We start from the raw sequence: 25,677 nt of genomic DNA, 5'->3' as shown, positions 1-25,677 counted from the left end.
TATATCTAGTTAGGTATAATATGGTGAATAGACTATATCTAGTTATAAATATGGTGAATAGACTATATCTAGTTATAAATATGGTGAATAGACTATATCTAGTTATAAATATGGTGAATAGACTATATCTAGTTAGGTATAATATGGTGAATAGACTATATCTAGTTAGGTATAATATGGTGAATAGACTATATCTAGTTATAAATATGGTGAATAGACTATATCTAGTTAGGTATAATATGGTGAATAGACTATATCTAGTTAGGTATAAATATGGTGAATAGACTATATCTAGTTAGGTATAATATGGTGAATAGACTATATCTAGTTAGGTATAATATGGTGAATAGACTATATCTAGTTAGTTATAAATATGGTGAATAGACTATATCTAGTTAGGTATAATATGGTGAATAGACTATATCTAGTTAGTTATAAATATGGTGAATAGACTATATCTAGTTAGGTATAATATGGTGAATAGACTATATCTAGTTATAAATATGGTGAATAGACTATATCTAGTTATAAATATGGTGAATAGACTATATCTAGTTATAAATATGGTGAATAGACTATATCTAGTTATAAATATGGTGAATAGACTATATCTAGTTAGGTATAATATGGTGAATAGACTATATCTAGTTAGGTATAATATGGTGAATAGACTATATCTAGTTAGGTATAATATGGTGAATAGACTATATCTAGTTAGGTATAATATGGTGAATAGACTATATCTAGTTAGGTATAATATGGTGAATAGACTATATCTAGTTAGGTATAAATATGGTGAATAGACTATATCTAGTTAGGTATAAATATGGTGAATAGACTATATCTAGTTAGTTATAAATATGGTGAATAGACTATATCTAGTTAGGTATAATATGGTGAATAGACTATATCTAGTTAGGTATAATATGGTGAATAGACTATATCTAGTTATAAATATGGTGAATAGACTATATCTAGTTATAAATATGGTGAATAAACTATATCTAGTTAGGTATAAATATGGTGAATAGACTATATCTAGTTAGGTATAATATGGTGAATAGACTATATCTAGTTAGGTATAAATATGGTGAATAGACTATATCTAGTTAGGTATAATATGGTGAATAGACTATATCTAGTTAGGTATAATATGGTGAATAGACTATATCTAGTTAGTTATAATATGGTGAATAGACTATATCTAGTTATAAATATGGTGAATAGACTATATCTAGTTAGGTATAATATGGTGAATAGACTATATCTAGTTATAAATATGGTGAATAGACTATATCTAGTTATAAATATGGTGAATAAACTATATCTAGTTAGGTATAATATGGTGAATAGACTATATCTAGTTAGGTATAATATGGTGAATAGACTATATCTAGTTAGGTATAATATGGTGAATAGACTATATCTAGTTAGGTATAATATGGTGAATAGACTATATCTAGTTAGGTATAAATATGGTGAATAGACTATATCTAGTTAGGTATAATATGGTGAATAGACTATATCTAGTTAGGTATAATATGGTGAATAGACTATATCTAGTTAGGTATAATATGGTGAATAGACTATATCTAGTTATAAATATGGTGAATAGACTATATCTAGTTAGGTATAAATATGGTGAATAGACTATATCTAGTTAGGTATAATATGGTGAATAGACTATATCTAGTTAGGTATAATATGGTGAATAGACTATATCTAGTTAGGTATAATATGGTGAATAGACTATATCTAGTTAGGTATAAATATGGTGAATAGACTATATCTAGTTAGGTATAATATGGTGAATAGACTATATCTAGTTAGGTATAATATGGTGAATAGACTATATCTAGTTAGGTATAATATGGTGAATAGACTATATCTAGTTAGGTATAATATGGTGAATAGACTATATCTAGTTAGGTATAATATGGTGAATAGACTATATCTAGTTATAAATATGGTGAATAGACTATATCTAGTTATAAATATGGTGAATAGACTATATCTAGTTAGGTATAATATGGTGAATAGACTATATCTAGTTAGGTATAATATGGTGAATAGACTATATCTAGTTAGGTATAATATGGTGAATAGACTATATCTAGTTAGGTATAAATATGGTGAATAGACTATATCTAGTTATAAATATGGTGAATAGACTATATCTAGTTAGGTATAAATATGGTGAATAGACTATATCTAGTTAGGTATAAATATGGTGAATAGACTATATCTAGTTAGGTATAATATGGTGAATAGACTATATCTAGTTATAAATATGGTGAATAGACTATATCTAGTTATAAATATGGTGAATAGACTATATCTAGTTAGGTATAATATGGTGAATAGACTATATCTAGTTAGGTATAATATGGTGAATAGACTATATCTAGTTAGGTATAAATATGGTGAATAGACTATATCTAGTTATAAATATGGTGAATAAACTATATCTAGTTAGTTATAATATGGTGAATAGACTATATCTAGTTAGTTATAAATATGGTGAATAGACTATATCTAGTTATAAATATGGTGAATAGACTATATCTAGTTAGGTATAATATGGTGAATAGACTATATCTAGTTAGGTATAAATATGGTGAATAGACTATATCTAGTTAGGTATAATATGGTGAATAGACTATATCTAGTTAGGTATAAATATGGTGAATAGACTATATCTAGTTAGGTATAATATGGTGAATAGACTATATCTAGTTAGGTATAAATATGGTGAATAGACTATATCTAGTTAGGTATAATATGGTGAATAGACTATATCTAGTTAGGTATAATATGGTGAATAGACTATATCTAGTTAGGTATAATATGGTGAATAGACTATATCTAGTTAGGTATAATATGGTGAATAGACTATATCTAGTTAGGTATAATATGGTGAATAGACTATATCTAGTTAGGTATAATATGGTGAATAGACTATATCTAGTTATAAATATGGTGAATAGACTATATCTAGTTAGGTATAAATATGGTGAATAGACTATATCTAGTTAGGTATAATATGGTGAATAGACTATATCTAGTTAGGTATAATATGGTGAATAGACTATATCTAGTTAGGTATAATATGGTGAATAGACTATATCTAGTTATAAATATGGTGAATAGACTATATCTAGTTAGGTATAAATATGGTGAATAGACTATATCTAGTTAGGTATAATATGGTGAATAGACTATATCTAGTTAGGTATAATATGGTGAATAGACTATATCTAGTTAGGTATAATATGGTGAATAGACTATATCTAGTTAGGTATAAATATGGTGAATAGACTATATCTAGTTATAAATATGGTGAATAAACTATATCTAGTTAGTTATAATATGGTGAATAGACTATATCTAGTTATAAATATGGTGAATAGACTATATCTAGTTAGGTATAAATATGGTGAATAGACTATATCTAGTTAGGTATAATATGGTGAATAGACTATATCTAGTTAGGTATAATATGGTGAATAGACTATATCTAGTTATAAATATGGTGAATAGACTATATCTAGTTATAAATATGGTGAATAGACTATATCTAGTTAGTTATAAATATGGTGAATAGACTATATCTAGTTATAAATATGGTGAATAGACTATATCTAGTTAGGTATAATATGGTGAATAGACTATATCTAGTTAGGTATAATATGGTGAATAGACTATATCTAGTTAGTTATAAATATGGTGAATAGACTATATCTAGTTATAAATATGGTGAATAAACTATATCTAGTTACTTATAAATATGGTGAATAGACTATATCTAGTTAGGTATAAATATGGTGAATAAACTATATCTGTCATGTTCCTGACCTTATTTCCCTTGTTTTGTATTTATTTAGTATGGTCAGGGCGTGAGTTGGGGTGGGCATTCTATGTTATGTGTTTCTATGTTGGGTTCATTGTATTAGCCTGATATGGTTCTCAATCAGGGGCAGGTGTTTTACGTTTCCTCTGATTGAGAACCATATTAAGGTAGGCTGTTCTCACTGTTTGTTTGTGGGTGATTGTTGCTGTGTCTGTGTTTGTATGCCACACGGTACTGTTTCGTTCGTTTGTTCCTGTTCGTGCGTTCATGTTTTATATGTTCTCAAGTTCAGGTCTGTTGACGTCGTTTATTGTTTTGTAGTTTGTTCAAGTGTTTTTTCGTCTTCGTTTAAATAAACGATAGTATGTATTCAAACCACGCTGCGATTTGGTCCGATCCTTGCTCCTCCTCAGACGAGGAGGAAGACGAACGTTACAGAATCACCCACCTTCACCGGACCAAGCAGCGTGGTAACAGGCAGCGGCAGCAGGAGCAGCGCAAGGAGGAATGGACATGGGAGCAGAGTCTGGACTACACTACGTGGGAGGAGATCGACAGGTGGGCGATCGACCCAGGGAGAATGCCGGAGCCCGCCTGGGATTCTCTGGAGCAGTGTGAGGAGGGATACCGGCGAATGGAGGCAGCACGACCATGCGGTAGGAAGCCCGAGAGTCAAGCCCAAAAAATTATTGGGGGGTGGCTACAAGAGAGTGTGGCGAAGTCAGGTAGGAGACCTGCGCCAACTCCCCGAGCTTACCGTGGAGAGCGAAAGTACGGGCAGACACCGTGTTATGCGGTAAAGCGCACGGTGTCTCCTGTACGTGTGCTTAGCCCGGTGCGGTACATTCCAGCTCCTCGTATCGGCCGGGCTAGATTGAGCATTGAGCCAGGTGCCATGAAGCCGGCTCAACGCGTCTGGTCTCCAGTGCGTCTCCTCGGGCCGGCATACATGGCACCAGCCTTACGCATGGTGTCCCCGGTTCGCCAACACAGCCCAGTTATTCCACCTCCCCTTATTGGTCGGGCTACGGGGAGCATTCAACCAGGTAAGGTTGGGCAGGCTCGGTGCTCAAGGGAGCCAGTACGCCTGCACGGTCCGGTATATCCGGCGCCACCTCCCCGCCCCAGCCCAGTACCACCAGTGCCAACACCACGCACCAGGCTTCCAGTGTGTCTCCAGAGCCCTGTTCCTCCTCCACGCACTCGCCCTGTGGTGCGTGTCTCCAGCCCGGTACCACCAGTTCCGGCACCACGCACCAAGCCTCCTGTGCGTCTCCAGAGCCCTGTGCGCCCTGTTGCTGCTCCCCGCACTAGCCTTAAGGTGCGTGTCCTTAGCCCGGTACCACCAGTTCCGGCACCACGCACTAGGCCTACTGTGCGCCTCAGCCAGCCAGAGTCTGCCGTCTGCCCAGCGCCGTCTGCACTGCCCGTCTGCCCAGCGCCGTCTGAGCCGCCCGTCTGTCCTGAGCCTTCAAAGCCGCCCGTCTGTCCTGAGCATTCAGAGCCGTCCGTCAGTCAGGAGCCGCTAGAGCCGTCCGTCAGTCAGGAGCCGCTAGAGCCGTCCGTCAGTCAGGAGCCGCAAGAGCCGCCCGCCAGACAGGAGCTGCCAGAGCCGCCCGCCAGACAGGAGCTGCCAGAGCCGCCCGCCAGACAGGAGCTGCCAGAGCTGCCCGCCAGCCAGGAGCTGCCAGAGCCGCCCGCCAGACAGGAGCTGCCAGAGCCGCCAGCCAGCCATGACCTGCCAGAGCCGTCACTCAGTCCGGAGCTGCCCCTCAGTCCGGAGCTGCCCCTCAGTCCGGTGCTGCCCCTCAGTCCGGTGCTGCCCCTCAGTCCGGTGCTGCCCCTCAGTCCGGTGCTGCCCCTCAGTCCGGTGCTGCCCCTCGGTCCAGTGGGGTTAATTTGGAGGGTCACCATTATGAGGAGGCCACGGAAGTGGGGATTAACTATGGTGGGGTGGGGGCCACGTCCAGAGCCAGAGCCGCCACCGTGGACAGATGCCCACCCAGACCCTCCCCTATAGGTTCAGGTTTTGCGGCCGGAGTTCACGTTCCTGACCTTATTTCCCTTGTTTTGTATTTATTTAGTATGGTCAGGGCGTGAGTTGGGGTGAGCGTTATAGTATAAACGCTCACCCCAACTCACGCCCTGACCAAGTAAGTTAATAGTATAAATGTGGAATGCAGTGCAACTCTATACTGTAGGCTGCCAGTTCCATGTCTTACTCCTCAAAGATCTCCTGGAAGATGTCCTTGAAGCGTCCGTCGTAGTACTTCAGGATGGTGTTCTTAGTGCTCATGTATAGAGGCCACCTCTTGTTGATGGCATACTGGAAACAGCTGTGGGCAAACCCTGTGATGGACTGGACAGGACAGACAGAACACTATTAGAACCCTGTGATGGACTGGACAGGACAGACAGAACACTATTAGAACCCTGTGATGGACTGGACAGGACAGACAGAACACTATTAGAACCCTGTGATGGACTGGACAGGACAGACAGAACACTATTAGAACCCTGTGATGGACTGGACAGGACAGACAGAACACTATTAGAACCCTGTGATGGACTGGACAGGACAGACAGAACACTATTAGAACCCTGTGATGGACTGGACAGGACAGACAGAACACTATTAGAACCCTGTGATGGACTGGACAGGACAGACAGAACACTATTAGAACCCTGTGATGGACTGGACAGGACAGACAGAACACTATTAGAACCCTGTGATGGACTGGACAGGACAGACAGAACACTATTAGAACCCTGTGATGGACTGGACAGGACAGACAGAACACTATTAGAACCCTGTGATGGACTGGACAGGACAGACAGAACACTATTAGAACCCTGTGATGGACTGGACAGGACAGACAGAACACTATTAGAACCCTGTGATGGACTGGACAGGACAGACAGAACACTATTAGAACCCTGGGATGGACTGGACAGGACAGACAGAACACTATTAGAACCCTGGGATGGACTGGACAGGACAGACAGAACACTATTAGAACCCTGTGATGGACTGGACAGGACAGACAGAACACTATTAGAACCCTGTGATGGACTGGACAGGACAGACAGAACACTATTAGAACCCTGTGATGGACTGGACAGGACAGACAGAACACTATTAGAACCCTGTGATGGACTGGACAGGACAGACAGAACACTATTAGAACCCTGTGATGGACTGGACAAGACAGACAGAACACTATTAGAACCCTGTGATGGACTGGACATGACAGACAGAACACTATTAGAACCCTGTGATGGACTGGGCAGGACAGACAGAACACTATTAGAACCCTGTGATGGACTGGACAGGACAAACAGAACACTATTAGAACCCTGTGATGGACTGGACAGGACAAACAGAACACTATTAGAACCCTGTGATGGACTGGACAGGACAGACAGAACACTATTAGAACCCTGTGATGGACTGGACAGGACAGACAGAACACTATTAGAACCCTGTGATGGACTGGACAGGACAGACAGAACACTATTAGAACCCTGTGATGGACTGGACAGGACAAACAGAACACTATTAGAACCCTGTGATGGACTGGACAGGACAGACAGAACACTATTAGAACCCTGTGATGGACTGGACAGGACAAACAGGCTGTGCATTATCATACTGAAACATGAGGTGATGGACTGGACAGGATAAACAGGCTGTGCATTATCATGCTGAAAAATTAGGTGATGGACTGGACAGGACAAACAGGCTGTGCATTATCATACTGAAACATGAGGTGATGGACTGGACAGGACAAACAGGCTGTGCATTATCATGCTGAAACATGAGGTGATAGACTGGACAGGACAAACAGGCTGTGCATTATCATACTGAAACATGAGGTGATGGACTGGACAGGACAAACAGGCTGTGCATTATCATGCTGAAACATGAGGTGATAGACTGGACAGGACAAACAGGCTGTACATTATCATGCTGAAACATGAGGTGATGGACTGGACAGGACAAACAGGCTGTGCATTATCATGCTGAAAAATGAGGTGATGGACTGGACAGGACAAACAGGCTGTACATTATCATACTGAAACATGAGGTGATGGTGGCGGATGAATAACACGACAATGGGCCTCAGGATCTCATCACGGTATCTCTGTGCATTCAAATTTCCATCGATAAAATGCAGTTGTGTTCATTGTTCACAGCTTATGCCTGCCCATACCATAACCCCACCGCCACCATGGGGCATTCTGTTCACAACGTTGACATCAGCAAACCGCTGGCCCACAAAACACTACCAGTTGCCTGGTACAGTTCAAACCGGGAATCATCCCTGAAGAGCACACTTCACCAGAGGCCATCGAAGGTGAGCATTTACCCACTGAAGTCAGTTACGACGCTGAACTGCAGTCAGGTCAAGACCCTGGTGAGGAAGACGAGCATTTACCCACTGAAGTCGGTTACGACGCTGAACTGCAGTCAGGTCAAGACCCTGGTGAGGAAGACGAGCATTTACCCACTGAAGTCGGTTACGACGCTGAACTGCAGTCAGGTCAAGACCCTGGTGAGGAAGACGAGCATTTACCCACTGAAGTCGGTTACGACGCTGAACTGCAGTCAGGTCAAGACCCTGGTGAGGAAGACGAGCATTTACCCACTGAAGTCAGTTACGATGCTGAACTGCAGTCAGGTCAAGACCCTGGTGAGGAAGACGAGCATTTACCCACTGAAGTCAGTTACGACGCTGAACTGCAGTCAGGTCAAGACCCTGGTGAGGAAGACGAGCATTTACCCACTGAAGTCAGTTATGACGCTGAACTGCAGTCAGGTCAAAACCCTGGTGAGGAAGACGAGCACAAGATGAGCTTCCCTGAGACGTTTCTAACCGTTTGTGCAGAAATTCTTCGGTGGTGCAAACCCCCAGTTTCATCAGCTGTCCGGCTGGCTGGTCTCAGATGATCCAGCTGGTGCAGAAGCCGGATGTGAAGGTCCTGGGCTGCCGTGGTTACATGTGGTCTGGGGTTATGAGGCCGGTTGGATGTAATGCCAAATTCTCTAAAACGATGTTGGAGGAGGCTTATGGTAGAGAAATTAACATTCAATTCACTGGCAACATTCCTGCAGTCAGCATGCCAATTGCACCCTCTGTGGCATTGTGTTGTGTGACAAAAGTGCACATTTTAAAGTGGCCTTTTATTGTCTCCAGCACAAGGTGCACCTGTGTATTGATAATGCTGTTTAATCAGCTTCTTTATTTTCCACACCTGTCAGGTAGATGGATTATCAAAGGAGAAATGCTCACTAACAGGGATGTAGACACATTTGTCCACCAAATTTGAGAGAAATACGCTTTTTGTGCGTATGGAACATTTCTGGGATCTTTTATTTCAGCTCATGAAACATGGGACCAACACTTTACATGTTGCGTTTATATTTTTGCTCAGTTTATATTCTTTAATGACAAAGGCAAATTTCATTCCTTGGATGGAAAATAAAGTGTGTAACTTAAAAAAAAAAAAAATACCTGTCCCAGCCTGCTCACCTCATCAGTATTGTACATGCCCAACCCACAGCCTCCTGAGAGGAAGTCAAAGACCTCCCACTCATTCCCCTTGCTGCCGTCAGCCGGGGTGAACACCATCTTAAACTTCCCCGGCTTGGTGATCACAAAGTCTGTGGCTCTGTACTGTGGAACAACACAACAACAAACATCAACAACAGAACATTGTTGTTGAATACAAATCTAATCTAAAACACGTATTGTATGCTACTTATCTACCTGGTCACCAAAGGCGTGTCTGCCGATCGTTATTGGCTGTGTCCAACCAGGGACCAGACGGGGAATGTTCTTGCAGATGATTGGCTCTCGGAAGACGGTTCCGCCCAGAATGTTCCTGATGCTTCCGTTGGGACTCTTCCACATCTTCTTCAGCTTGAACTCTGTTAGGGTTAGAGATGGAGGCCTGAGTTAACCTATTAGACCTAACCCTAACCCTAACCCTTCAGCTTGAACTCTGAACTCTCTATTCCTTAAAGAGGTGGGGTTTCAGGTGTCTCCGGAAGGTGGTGATTGATTCCGCTGACCTGGCGTCGTGGGGGAGTTTGTTCCACCATTGGGGTGCCAGAGCAGCGAACAGTTTTGACTGGGCTGAGCGGGAGCTGTACTTCCTCAGAGGTAGGGAGGCGAGCAGGCCAGAGGTGGATGAACGCAGTGCCCTTGTTTGGGTGTAGGGCCTGGTCAGAGCCTGAAGGTACGGAGGTGCCGTTCCCCTCACAGCTCCGTAGGCAAGCACCATGGTCTTGTAGCGGATGCGAGCTTCAACTGGAAGCCAGTGGAGAGAGCGGAGGAGCGGGGTGACGTGAGAGAACTTGGGAAGGTTGAACACCAGACGGGCTGCGGCATTCTGGATGAGTTGTAGGGGTTTAATGGCACAGGCAGGGAGCCCAGCCAACAGCGAGTTGCAGTAATCCAGACGGGAGATGACAAGTGCCTGGATTAGGACCTGCGCCGCTTCCTGTGTGAGGCAGGGTCGTACTCTGCGAATAGTACCCGCAAAATACCAGTCTCTACGTCAACAGTGAAGAGGCGACTCCGGGATGCTGGCCTTCTAGGGAGAGTTCCTCTGTCCAGTGTCTGTGTTCTTTTGCCCATCTTTTATTTTTATTGATCACTCTAAGATATAGCTTTTTCTTTGCAACTCTGCCTAGAAGGCCAGCATCCCGGAGTCACCTCTTCACTGTTGACGTTGAGACTGGTGTTTTGCGGGTACTATTTAATGACGACTCGCCAGTTGACGACTTGTGAGGCGTCTGTTTCTCAAACTAGACACTCTAATGTACTTGTCTTCTTGCTCAGTTGTGCACCGGGGCCTCCCACTCCTCTTTCTAGATCTTCAGTTCTTGACTGACGACTTTCAGTAGAAAGGTCTTTGTTTCTGGCCATTTTGAGCCAGTAATCGAACCCACAAATGCTGATGCTACAGATACTAAACTAATCTAAAGAAGGCCAGTTTTATTGCTTCTTTAATCAAAACAACAGTTTTCAGCTGTGCTAACATAATTGCAAAAGGATTTTCTAATGATCAATTAGCCTTTTAAAATGATAAACTTGGATTAGCTAACACAACGTGCCATTGGAACACAGGAGTGATGGTTGCTGATAATGGGCCTCTGTACGCCTATGTAGATATTCCATTAATCTGCCGTTTCCAGCTACAATAGTCATTTACAACATTAACAATGTCTACACTGTATTTATGATCAATTTGATGTTATTTTAATAGACAAAAAAAAATTCTAAGTGACCCCAAACTTTTGAACGGTAGTGTATATCTAACCCTACTACACCTATAGCCCAGGTAACTATCTGCCTAACCCTGACCTTACTACATCTAGCCCAGGTAACTATCTACCTAACCCTGACCTTACTACACCTAGCCCAGGTAACTAATCTACCTAACCCTGACCTTACTACATCTAGCCCAGGTAACTATCTACCTAACCCTGACCTTACTACATCTAGCCCAGGTAACTATCTACCTAACCCTGACCTTACTACATCTAGCCCAGGTAACTATCTACCTAACTATGACCTTACTAGATCTAGCCCAGGTAACTAATCTACCTAACCCTGACCTTACTAGATCTAGCCCAGGTAACTATCTACCTAACCCTGACCTTACTACATCTAGCCCAGGTAACTATCTACCTAACCCTGACCTTACTAGATCTAGCCCAGGTAACTATCTACCTAACCCTGACCTTACTACACCTAGCCCAGGTAACTATCTACCTAACCCTGACCTTACTACACCTAGCCCAGGTAACTATCTACCTAACCCTGACCTTACTACATCTAGCCCAGGTAACTATCTACCTAACCCTGACCTTACTACATCTAGCCCAGGTAACTATCTACCTAACCCTGACCTTACTACATCTAGCCCAGGTAACTATCTACCTAACCCTGACCTTACTACATCTAGCCCAGGTAACTATCTACCTAACCCTGACCTTACTACACCTAGCCCAGGTAACTATCTACCTAACCCTGACCTTACTACATCTAGCCCAGGTAACTATCTACCTAACCCTGACCTTACTACATCTAGCCCAGGTAACTATCTACCTAACCCTGACCTTACTACATCTAGCCCAGGTAACTATCTACCTAACCCTGACCTTACTACATCTAGTCCAGGTAACTAACTACCTAACCCTGACCTTACTACACCTAGCCCAGGTAACTATCTACCTAACCCTGACCTTACTACACCTAGCCCAGGTAACTATCTACCTAACCCTGACCTTACTACATCTAGCCCAGGTAACTAATCTACCTAACGCTGACCTTACTACATCTAGCCCAGGTAACTATCTACCTAACCCTGACCTTACTACACCTAGCCCAGGTAACTATCTACCTAACCCTGACCTTACTACATCTAGCCCAGGTAACTATCTACCTAACCCTGACCTTACTACATCTAGCCCAGGTAACTATCTACCTAACCCTGACCTTACTACATCTAGCCCAGGTAACTATCTACCTAACTATGACCTTACTAGATCTAGCCCAGGTAACTATCTACCTAACCCTGACCTTACTACATCTAGCCCAGGTAACTATCTACCTAACCTTGACCTTACTACACCTAGCCCAGGTAACTATCTACCTAACCCTGACCTTACTACACCTAGCCCAGGTAACTAATCTACCTAACCCTGACCTTACTACACCTAGCCCAGGTAACTATCTACCTAACCCTGACCTTACTACATCTAGCCCAGGTAACTATCTACCTAACCCTGACCTTACTACATCTAGCCCAGGTAACTATCTACCCAACCCTGACCTTACTACACCTACCCCAGGTAACTATCTACCTAACCCTGACCTTACTACACCTAGCCCAGGTAACTAATCTACCTAACCCTGACCTTACTACATCTAGCCCAGGTAACTAACTACCTAACCCTGACCTTACTACACCTAGCCCAGGTAACTATCTACCTAACCCTGACCTTACTACACCTAGCCCAGGTAACTATCTACCTAACCCTGACCTTACTAGATCTTGCCCAGGTAACTATCTACCTAACCCTGACCTTACTACATCTAGCCCAGGTAACTATCTACCTAACCCTGACCTTACTACACCTAGCCCAGGAAACTATCTACCTAACCCTGACCTTACTACATCTAGCCCAGGTAACTATCTAACTAACCCTGACCTTACTACACCTAGCCCAGGTAACTATCTACCTAACCCTGACCTTACTACACCTAGCCCAGGTAACTATCTACCTAACCCTGACCTTACTACATATAGCCCAGGTAACTAATCTACCTAACCCTGACCTTACTACATCTAGCCCAGGTAACTAACTACCTAACCCTGACCTTACTACACCTACCCCAGGTAACTATCTACCTAACCCTGACCTTACTACACCTAGCCCAGGTAACTATCTACCTAACCCTGACCTTACTACACCTAGCCCAGGTAACTATCTACCTAACCCTGACCTTACTACACCTAGCCCAGGTAACTAATCTACCTAACCCTGACCTTACAACACCTAGCCCAGGTAACTATCTACCTAACCCTGACCTTACTACACCTACCCCAGGTAACTATCTACCTAACCCTGACCTTACTACACCTAGCCCAGGTAACTATCTACCTAACCCTGACCTTACTACATCTAGCCCAGGTAACTATCTACCTAACCCTGACCTTACTACACCTAGCCCAGGTAACTATCTACCTAACCCTGACCTTACTACACCTAGCCCAGGTAACTATCTACCTAACGCTGACCTTACTACACCTAGCCCAGGTAACTCATCTACCTAACCCTGACCTTACTACACCTAGCCCAGGTAACTAACTAACTAACTAACTAACTAACTAACTAACTAACTAACTAACTAACTAACTAACTAACTAACTAACTATCTAGGTAACTGTCTATCGAACCCTGACTCTTCCACATCTTCAACTCTGAGGAGTAAGGGTCATGGATGAAGGTCTGACAGGAGTTAAGCTGTTAACTGTCAAACTGCAGTACTGATCTACCTCCTGACACTGAAACCATGGTCAAACAAATATTTATAGAAACACTTTAATAAATCCATCTTGTGGATGAATGATTTATTTCTAACCAGAGAATGTATGGCTATGTGATTAAAGTAGATACCATCGACTCTGGCTTCATCCGGGGTGATGGTCGCACACTTGACAGCCACGTTGTACTTCATGGTGGCGATGGCCGAGTCAATGGTGACCTGGTCGTCTGTCTGGTCGCGGCACGGCAGACCAAGGTCATAATACTTCAGCTCCACGTCCACGTTAGACAGGACCAGCTGGAACAATACAACAATGAGGATGGAGGAGAGGAGAGGAGTGGGTATATGTGTTTGGTTGGGGTGCCTGCAAAGTATATTGAAATACATTTGCCAAAATTATATAATTACTCCTGTCTATACAGAAATAAATAAAATCACTAAAAATAACAACACTACATGACCAAAAGTAATATGGACTTGTCCCCCCCTTTGCAGCTATAACAGCCTCCACTCTTCTGGGAAGGCTTTCCACTAGATGTTGGAACAATGCTGCAAGGACTTGCTTCCATTCAGCCACAAGCATTAGTGAGGTCAGGCACTGATGTCGGGCAGTTAGGTTTGGCTCGCAGTTGGCGTTCCAATTCATCCTAAAGGTTTTTGATTGGGTTGAGGTCAGGGCTCTGTGCAGGCCAGTCAAGTTCTTCCACACCGATCTTGACAAACCATTCCTGTATGGACCTCGCTTTGTGCACGGGGCATTGTCATGCTGAAACAGGAAATGGCCTTCCCCAAACTGTTGCCAAAGTTGGAAGCACAGAATTGTCTAGAATGTCGTTGTATTCTGTAGTGTTAAGATTTCCCTTTACTGGGGCCTCCTGAGTGGCGCAGCGGTCTGAGGCGTTACTACAGACCTGGGTTCATTCCCGGGCTGTGCCACAACCGGCCGTGGCCGGGAGTCCTATAGGACGGCCCATAATTGGCCTAGCGTCATCTAGGTTAGGGGAGGGTTTGGCCAGGGGGGCTTTACTTGGCTAATCACACTATAATGACTCCTTGTGGCGGCTAGGCACCTGCAGGCTCACCTCAGTCACCAGTTGAACGGAACGCATGACTCCACCTTCACCTCTACCGAGCCCGTTGGAGAGTTGCAGTGATGACACAAGACAGAAAAGGGGGGTAAAATACAAAAATAAAAAGATCTCCCTTCACTGGGACTAAGTGGCCTAGCCCGAACCATGAAAAACATCCACAGACCATTATTCCTCCTCCACCAAACTTTACAGTTGACACTATGCATTCGGGCAGGCAGTGTTCTCCTGACATCCGCTAAATCCAGATTCGTCCGTCGGACTACCAGAGGGTGAAGCGTGATTCATCACTCCAGAAAAAGCGTTTCTGTAATGGCTCTCGTTGGTGGTAGAATGAAAAGTGGACCAAGGCGCAGCGTGACAGGCATACATCGTAACTTTATTGATGACACCAAACAAAATAACAGTCAAAAAGTCAAAAAAACGAAAGCGCACAGTTCTGTAAGGCTAAGAAACTAAACAGAAAACAAGATCCCACAAAACCCAAAAGGAAAATGTCAACTTATATATGATCCCCAATCAGAGACCCTCGCTGGAGGCTCCGGACTGGGGACCGTCGCTGCAGGCTCCGGACTGGGGACCGTCGCTGGAGGCTCCGGACTGGGGACCGTCGCTGCAGGCTCCGGACTGGGGACCGTCGCTGCAGGCTCCAGACTGGGGACCGTCGCTGGAGGCCCCCCGGACTGGAGACCCTCACTGGAGGCTCCGGACTGGGGACCGTCGCTGCAGGCTCCAGACTGGGGACCGTCGCTGGAGACCCCGGACTGGGGACCGTCGCTGGAGGCTCCGGACTGGGGACCGTCGCTGCAGGCTCCGGACTGGGAACCGTCGCTGCAGGCTCCGGACTGGGGACCGTCGCTGCAGGCTCCGGACTGGGAACCGTCGCTGCAGGCTCCGGACTGGGAACCGTCGCTGCAGGCTCCGGACTGGGGACCGTCGCCGGATGCTCCGGACTGGGGACCGTCGCCGGATGCTCCGGACTGGGGACCGTCGCTGCAGGCTCCGGACTGGGAACCGTCGCTGCAGGCTCCTGACTGGGGACCGTCGCCGGATGCTCCGGACTGGGGACCGTCGCCGGATGCTCCGGACTGGGGACCGTCGCCGGATGCTCCGGACTGGGGACCGTCGCCGGATGCTCCGGACTGGGGACCGTCGCTGCAGGCTCCGGACTGGGAACCGTCGCTGCAGGCTCCGGACTGGGGACCATCGCCGGATGCTCCGGACTGGGGACCGTCGCCGGATGCTCCGGACTGGGGACCGTCGCTGCAGGCTCCGGACTGGGGACCGTCGCTGGAGGCTCCGGACTGGGGACCGTCGCTGCATGCTCCGGACTGGGGACCGTCGCTGGAGGCTCCGGACTGGGGACCGTCGCTGCAGGCTCCGGACTGGGGACCGCCGCTGCAGGCTCCGGACTGGGGACCTTCGCTGCAGGCTCCGGACTGGGAACCGTCGCTAGAGGCTCCGGACTGGGAACTGCCGCTGAAGGCTCCGGACTGGGGACCGTCGCTGCAGGCTCCGGACTGGGGACCGTCGCTGGAGGCTCCGGACTGGGGACCGTCGCTGCAGGCTCCGGACTGGGGACCGTCGCTGGATGCTCCGGACTGGGAACCGTCGCTGGAGGCTCCGGACTGGGGACCTTCGCTGCAGGCTCCGGACTGGGAACCGTCGCTGGAGGCTCCGGACTGGGGACCGTCGCTAGAGGCTCCGGACTGGGAACCGCCGCTGGAGGCTCCGGACTGGGAACCGTCGCTGGATGCTCCGGACTGGGGACCGTCGCTAGAGGCTCCGGACTGGGAACCGCCGCTGGAGGCTCCGGACTGGGGACCGTCGCTGCAGGCTCCGGACTGGGGACCGTCGCTGCAGGCTCCGGACTGGGGACCGTCGCTGCAGGCTCCGGACTGGGAACCGTCGCTGGAGGCTCCGGACTGGGGACCTTCGCTGCAGGCTCCTTGCCATGTATCATCACTACAGGCTCCGGGCCATGGATCATCACTGGAGGCTTCGTGCCATGGATTATCACTACAGACTCCGGGCCATGGATCATCACTGGAGGCTTCGTACCATGTGTCATCACTGGAGGCTCCGGGCCATGAATCATCACTGGAGGCTTCGTGGCATGGATCATCACTAAATCAAATCAAATCAAATTGATTTATATAGCCCTTCTTACATCAGCTGATATCTCAAAGTGCTGTACAGAAACCCAGCCTAAAACCCCAAACAGCAAGCAATGCAGGTGTAGAAGCACGGTGGCTAGGAAAAACTCCCTAGAAAGGCCAAAACCTAGGAAGAAACCTAGAGAGGAACCAGGCTATGAGGGGTGGCCAGTCCTCTTCTGGCTGTGCCGGGTGGAGATTATAACAGAACATGGCCAAGATGTTCAAATGTTCATAAATTACCAGCATGGTCAAATAATAATAATCACAGTAGTTGTCGAGGGTGCAGCAAGTCAGCACCTCAGGAGTAAATGTCAGTTGGCTTTTCATAGCCGATCATTGAGAGTATCTCTACCGCTCCTGCTGTCTCTAGAGAGTTGAAAACAGCAGGTCTGGGACAGGTAGCACGTCCGGGGAACAGGTCAGGGTTCCATAGCCGGAGGCAGAACAGTTGAAACTGGAGCAGCAGCACGGCCAGGTTGACTGGGGACAGCAAGGAGTCATCATGCCTGGTAGTCCTGAGGCATAGTCCTAGGGCTCAGGTCCTCCAAGAGAGAGAAATAAAGAGAGAAAGAGAGAATTAGAGAGAGCATACTTAAATTCACACAGGACACCGGATAAGACAGGAGAAGTACTCCAGATATAACAAACCCCCCGACACATAAACTACTGCAGCATAAATACTGGAGGCTGAGACAGGAGTGGTCAGGAGACACTGTGGTCCCATCCGATGATACCCCCGGACAGGGCCAAACAGGCAGGATATAACCCCACCCACTTTGCCAAAGCACAGCCCCCACACCACTAGAGGGATATCTTCAACCACCAACTTACCATCCTGAGACAAGGCCGAGTATAGCCCACAAAGATCTCCGCCACGGCACAACCCAAGGGGGGGCGCCAACCCAGACAGGAAGATCACGTCAGTGACTCAACCCACTCAAGTGACGCACCCCTCCTGGGGACGGCATGAAAGAGCACCAGTAAGCCAGTGACTCAGCCCCTGTAATAGGGTTAGAGGCAGAGAATCCCAGTGGAGAGACGGGAACCGGCCAGGCAGAGACAGCAAGGGTGGTTCGTTGCTCCAGAGCCTTTCCGTTCACCTTTACACTCCTGGGCCAGACTACACTCAATCATATGACCCACTGAAGAGATGAGTCGTCAGTAAAGACTTAAAGGTTGAGACCGAGTCTGCGTCTCTCACATGGGTAGGCAGACCATTTCATAAAAATGGAGCTCTATAGGAGAAAGCCCTGCCTCCAGCTGTTTGCTTAGAAATTCTAGGGACAATTAGGAAGCCTGCGTCTTGTGACCGTAGCGTACGTGTAGGTATGTATGGCAGGACCAAATCGGAAAGATAGGTAGGAGCAAGCCCATGTAATGCTTTGTAGGTTAGCAGTAAAACCTTGAAATCAGCCCTTGCCTTAACAGGAAGCCAGTGTAGGGAGGCTAGCACTGGAGTAATATGATCAAAATGTTGGGTTCTAGTCAGGATTCTTTAATAAAAGTAGAGGCTTGGATCAGAAAACCAGTCAGTATCTGGTGTGACCACCATGTTCCTCATGTAGAAAGACATCTCCTTGCATAGAGTTCATCTGACTGTTGATTGTGGCCTGTGGAATGTTGTGCCAATGTTGAATGGTTGTGCGAAGTTGCTGGGTACTGGAACACGTTGTAGTACACGTCACTCCGTTCACAACATTGAAATCTGCAAACCACTTGCCCACACGACGCCATACACACTTGTCTGCCATCTGCCCGGTAAAGTTGAAAAAGTTAATTAAGTAAATGAATTCGTGAAGAGCACACTTCTCCAGTGTGCCACTGGCCATCAAAGATGAGCATTTGCCCACTGAAGTCGGTTACGACGCTGAACTGCAGTCAGGTCAAGACCCTGGTGAGGAAGACGAGCATTTACCCACTGAAGTCAGTTACGACGCTGAACTGCAGTCAGGTCAAGACCCTGGTGAGGAAGACGAGCATTTGCCCACTGAAGTCGGTTACGACGCCAAACTGCAGTCAGGTCAAGACCCTGGTGAGGACAATGAGCACGCAGATGAGCTTCCCTGAGACGTTTCTCACAGTTAGTGCAGAAATTCTTCAGTTGTGCAAACCCAGAGTTTCATCAGCTGTGCGGGTGGTTAGTCTCAGACGATCCAGCAGGTAAAGAAGCCGGATGTGGAGGTCTTGGGCTGGCGTGGTTACACGTGGTCTGCGTTTTTTTCAGGCCGGTTGAATGTATTGCCAAATTGTCTTAAACAACGTTGGAGGCGGCTTATGGTAGAGAAATTACCATTCAATTCTCTGACAACAGCTCTGGTGGACATTCCTGCAGTCAGCATGCCAATTGCACACTACCTCAAAACTTGAGACATCTGTGGCATTGTGTTGTGTGAAAGAACTGCACATTTTAGAGTGGCCTTTTATTGTCTCCAGCACAAGGTGCACCTGTGTAATGATCATGCTGTTTAATCAGCTTCTTGATATGCCACACCTGTCATGTGAATGGATTATCTTGGCAAAGGTGAAATGCTCACTAACAGCAATGTAAGCAAATTTGTGCACAACATTTGAGAGAAATAAGCATTTTGTGAGTATGGAACATTTCTGGGATCTTTTATTTCAGCTCATAAAACATGGGAGTGGAGTGGATACTTTGTTTTCCATAATTAATCCATAGTTTCCTCAGACATTACAAGACGTGGTCAAGGACAGTGGTCCATGGTGTACAGTACTGTTAGTGGTCAAGACAGTGGTCCATGGTGTACAGTACTGTTAGTGGTCAGGACAGTGGTCCATGGTGTACAGTACTGTTAGTGGTCAGGACAGTGGTCCATGGTGTACAGTACTGTTAGTGGTCAGGACAGTGGTCCATGGTGTACAGTACTGTTAGTGGTCAGGACAGTGGTCCATGGTGTACAGTACTGTTAGTGGTCAGGACAGTGGTCCATGGTGTACAGTACTGTTAGAGGTCAGGACAGTGGTCCATGGTGTACAGTACTGTTAGTGGTCAGGACAGTGGTCCATGGTGTACAGTACTGTTAGTGGTCAGGACAGTGGTCCATGGTGTACAGTACTGTTAGAGGTCAGGACAGTGGTCCATGGTGTACAGTACTGTTAGAGGTCAGGACAGTGGTCCATGGTCTACAGTACTGTTAGTGGTCAAGACAGTGGTCCATGGTGTACAGTACTGTTAGAGGTCAGGACAGTGGTCCATGGTCTACAGTACTGTTAGTGGTCAGGACAGTGGTCCATGGTGTACAGTACTGTTAGAGTGGTCAGGACAGTGGTCCATGGTCTACAGTACTGTTAGTGGTCAGGACAGTGACTTATCAATGACCCAAGACCAAATCATCTTGGCTCCTGGACTCCTAGGAAGTCCACTTCATGCAGCTCACCCTGCACTATCAGCTCCAATATAAATAACATGAGAAAGTCTACTTCCCAGTAAAGCATTAAAAACAATCAACAACCCAAAAAGGTGCTAAAAAATAGCCCATATTAACATAAACAGCCTGACAAACAAGGTTCATGAAGTCTATAACTTGCTTGTAACAGATTACATTCATATTCTGACTATCTCTGAAACTCACTTAGATAATACCTTTGATAAAACAGTGGTAGCAATACATGGTTATAACATCTACAGAAAATGCCAATGGGGGCGGTGTTGCGGTCTATATTCATTCCTGTAAAACTTAGAGAGGATCTCATGTTAAATACTGTTGAAGTAATATGGCTACAGGTTCATCTGCCTCACCTAAAGCCCATTCTGGTGGGAAGCTGCTATAGACCACCAAGTGCTAACTGTTGCCATCTAGTGGAAGCCTTAGGAAGTGCAATATGACCCCATAGACACTGTATATTCGATAGGCAATGAGTTGAAAAACTACAAACCTCAGATTTCCCACTTCCTGGTTGGATTTTTCTCAGGTTTTCGCCTGCCATATGAGTTATGTTATACTCACAGACATCATTCAAACAGTTTTAGAAACTTCAGAGTGTTTTCTATCCAATACTACTAATAATATGCATATATTAGCTTCTGGGCCTGAGTAGCAGGAAGTTTACTCTGGGCACGCTTTTCATCCGAACGTGAAAATGCTGCGCCCTATCCCAAACAGGTTTTAACAAAGAGCTGCAGTTCGTTTCAGAATGCGTGGCAGGGAATAAGTTAGTCCTAAATATTTCCAAAACTAAAAGCATTGTATTTTGGACAAATATTTCACTAAACCCTAAACCTCAACTAAATCTTGTAATGAATAATGTGGAAATTGAGCAAGTTGAGGTGACTAAACTGCTTGGAGTAACCCTGGGTTGTAAACTGTCATGGTCAAAACATATTGATACAACAGTAGCTAGGATGGGGAGAAGTCTGTCCATAATAAAGCGCTGCTCTTCCTTCTTAACAACACTGTCAACAAGGCAGGTCCTACAGGCCCTAGTTTTGTCGCACCTGGACTACTTTTCAGTCATGTGATCAGGTGCCACAAAGAGGGACTTTACAGTTGGCTCAGAACAGGGCAGCCCGGCTGACCCTTAAAAGTACACGGGGAGCTAACATTAATGATATGCATGTCAATCTCTCCTGGCTCAAAGTGGAGGAGAGATTGACTTCATCACTACTTGTTTTTGTAAGAAGTGTTGATATGCTGAATGCACCGAGCTGTCTGTTTAAACTATTAGCACACAGCACGGACATTCATGCATGACCCACAAGACATGCCACGAGAGGTCTCTTCACAAGTTCAGATCAGACTATGTGAGACACACAGTACTACATAGAGCCATGACTACATGGAACTCTATTCCACATCAGGTAACTGATTCAAGCAGTAGAATCAGATTTTTTTTAAAGGTAAAAATAGACCTTATGGAGAAGCAGGGACTGTGAAGAGAAACACACACAAAGATACAGACATGCATACAAGCGCTAGCACACAAACTCTACACACAAGTAAATTGTAATATTGTTGTATGGTGGTATTATACATTTTGTATTGTAGATATGTAGTGTTAGAGTTAGGGGTTAGAGGTCCATGGTGTACAGTAGAGATAGGGGTTAGAGGTACATGGTGTACAGTAGAGATAGGGGTTAGAGGTCCATGGTGTACAGTAGAGTTAGGGGTTAGAGGTACATGGTGTACAGTAGAGTTAGGGGTTAGAGGTACATGGTGTACAGTAGAGTTAGGGGTTAGAGGTACATGGTGTACAGTAGAGTTAGGGGTTAGAGGTACATGGTGTACAGTAGAGTTAGGGGTTAGAGGTACATGGTGTACAGTAGAGTTAGGGGTTAGAGGTACATGGTGTACAGTAGAGTTAGGGGTTAGAGGTACATGGTGTACAGTAGAGTTAGGGGTTAGAGGTACATGGTGTACAGTAGAGATAGGGGTTAGAGGTACATGGTGTACAGTAGAGTTAGGGGTTAGAGGTCCATGGTGTACAGTAGAGTTAGGGGTTAGAGGTACATGGTGTACAGTAGAGTTAGGGGTTAGAGGTACATGGTGTACAGTAGAGTTAGGGGTTAGAGGTACATGGTGTACAGTAGAGTTAGGGGTTAGAGGTACATGGTGTACAGTAGAGTTAGGGGTTAGAGGTCCATGGTGTACAGTAGAGTTAGGGGTTAGAGGTCATGGTGTACAGTAGAGATAGGGGTTAGAGGTACATGGTGTACTACAGTAGAGTTAGGGGTTAGAGCTACATGGTGTACAGTAGAGTTAGGGGTTAGAGGTCCATGGTGTAAAGTAGAGTTAGGGGTTAGAGGTACATGGTGTACAGTAGAGTTAGGGGTTAGAGGTACATGGTGTACAGTAGAGTTAGGGGTTAGAGGTCCATGGTGTAAAGTAGAGTTAGGGGTTAGAGGTACATGGTGTACAGTAGAGTTAGGGGTTAGAGGTACATGGTGTACAGTAGAGTTAGGGGTTAGAGGTACATGGTGTACAGTAGAGATAGGGGTTAGAGGTACATGGTGTACAGTAGAGATAGGGGTTAGAGGTACATGGTGTACTACAGTACCTTCTCCTTGATGAACTCCCAGATGATCCTTGTCATCTCATCTCCATCCATCTCCACCACCGGCTGGTCCACCTTGATACGCTTCACTGCATCTGAAACCATTTAAACATTAAACAATTTTTACAGTAACATCTGAAACCATTAAACACATTATTACAGTGACATCTGAAACCATTAAACACATTATTACAGTGACATCTGAAACCATTAAACATTCAACACATTATTACAGTAACATCTGAAACCATTAAACACATTATTACAGTGACATCTGAAACTCTTAAACATTCAACAGATGATTACAGTAACATCTGAAACCATTAAATACATTATTACAGTAACACATCTGAAAATCATTAAACAATAAACGCATTATTACAGTAGCATGTTATTACAGTAACATCTGAAACCATTTAACACATTTTTACAGTAACATGTTATTACAGTAACACATCTAAAACCATGTAACAACACATTACAGTAACATGTTATTACAGTTACACATCTGAAACCATTAAACATAAAACACATTATTACAGCAACATCTGAAACCATAAACTGTATTACAGTAACATCTGAAACCATTAAACATTACAGTAATATCTGAAACCATTCAAACATTACACATTATTACAGTAACATCTGAAACCATTAAACACATTATTACAGAAACATGTTATTACAGTAACACATCTGAAACATTTAACATTAAACAATTTTTACAGTAACATTTGAAACCATTTAACACATTATTACAGTGACATCTGAAACCCTTAAACATTCAACACATTATTACAGTGACATCTGACACCATTAAACACATTATTACAGTGACATCTGAAACCAATCAACTTTAAACATATTACAGTAACGTCTGAAACCATTTAACACATTACAGTAACATCTGAAACCATTAAACATTAAACATATGATTACAGTAACATCTGAAACCACTAAATACATTATTACAGTAACACATCTGAAAATCATTAAACAATAAACGCATTATTACAGTAACATGTTATTACAGTAACACCTAAAACCATGTAACACATTATTACAGTAACATGTTATTACAGTTACACATCTGAAACCATTAAACATGTAACACATTATTACAGCAACATCTGAAACCATAAACTGTATTACAGTAACATCTGAAACCATTAAACATTACAGTAATATCTGAAACCATTCAAACATTACACATTATTACAGTAACATCTGAAACCATTAAACACATTATTACAGTAACATGTTATTACAGTAACACATCTGAAACCATTTAACACATTATTACAGTAACATGTTATTAGTTACACATCTGAAACCATTAAACATGTAACACATCCTTACAGTAACATGTTATTACAGTAACATATCTGAAAGTATGTATTATGTATTTATGCTGCAGTAGTTTATGTGCCGGGGGGCTAGGGTCAGTCTGTTATATCTGGAGTACTTCTCCTGTCTTATCCGCTGTCCTGTGTGAATTTAAGTATGCTCTCTCTAATTCTCTTTCTCTCTTTCTTTCTTTCTCTCTCTCTCGGAGGACCTGAGCCCTAGGACCATGCCTCATGACTACCTGGCATGATGACTCCTTGCTGTCCCCAGTCCACCTGGCCGTGCTGCTGCTCCAGTTTCAACTGTTCTGCCTGCGGCTATGGAACCCTGACCTGTTCACCGGACGTGCTACCTGTCCCAGACCTGCTGTTTTCAACTCTCTAGAGACAGCAGGAGAGGTAGAGATACTCTTAATGATCAGCTATGAAAAGCCAACTGACATTTACTCCTGAGGTGCTGACTTGTTGCACCCTCGACAACTACTGTGATTATTATTATGTGACCATGCTGGTAATTTATGAACATTTGAACATCTTGGCCACGTTCTGTTATAATCTCCACCCGGCACAGCCAGAAGAGAACTGGCCACCCCTCATAGCCTGGTTCCTCTCTAGGTTTCTTCCTAGGTTTGGGCCTTTGTAGGTAGTTTTTCCTAGCCACCGTGCTTCTACACCTGCATTGCTTGCTGTTTGGGGTTTTAGGCTGGGTTTCTGTACAGCACTTTTAGATATCAGCTGATGTAAGAAGGACTATATAAATAAATTTGATTTGAAACCATTAAACACATTTTTACAGTAACATGTTATTACAGTAACATCTGAAACCATTAAACATGTAACACATCATTACAGTAACATGTTATTACAGTAACACATCTAAAACCATTAAACACATTATTACAGTAACATGTTATTACAGTAACATCTGAAACCATTAAACACATTATTACAGTAACGTGTTATTACAGTAACACATCTAAAACCATTAAACACATTATTACAGTAACATCTGAAACCATTAAACACATTATTACAGTAACATGTTATTACAGTAACATCTGAAACCATTAAACATGTAACACATCATTACAGTAACATGTTATTACAGTAACACACCGTCTGGTCCACCTTGATGTGTTTAGCTGCATCTGGAAACACCAA

At 44.5% G+C, this 25,677-nt stretch overlaps 1 protein-coding gene across 1 annotated transcript in view; it reads right to left on the bottom strand.

The window, feature by feature from the left end:
• Positions 1-25,677, bottom strand: part of LOC139567135 (isocitrate dehydrogenase [NADP], mitochondrial-like) — a 131,729-nt gene that overhangs the window by 105,112 nt on the left and 940 nt on the right. Inside the window, exons 2-6 of the mRNA XM_071388618.1 lie at positions 23,174-23,265; positions 14,046-14,211; positions 9,622-9,782; positions 9,385-9,528; positions 6,073-6,209 (exon numbers count right to left, since the gene is read on the bottom strand). Coding sequence (XP_071244719.1) covers positions 6,073-6,209; positions 9,385-9,528; positions 9,622-9,782; positions 14,046-14,211; positions 23,174-23,265 — 700 coding nt within the window. The remainder of the gene's footprint in view (positions 1-6,072; positions 6,210-9,384; positions 9,529-9,621; positions 9,783-14,045; positions 14,212-23,173; positions 23,266-25,677) is intronic.

Source organism: Salvelinus alpinus, unplaced genomic scaffold (genome assembly GCF_045679555.1).
Source record: "Salvelinus alpinus unplaced genomic scaffold, SLU_Salpinus.1 scaffold_45, whole genome shotgun sequence".
Lineage (NCBI taxonomy): Eukaryota > Metazoa > Chordata > Actinopteri > Salmoniformes > Salmonidae > Salvelinus > Salvelinus alpinus.
This window is presented reverse-complemented; position numbering and strand designations above follow the sequence as displayed.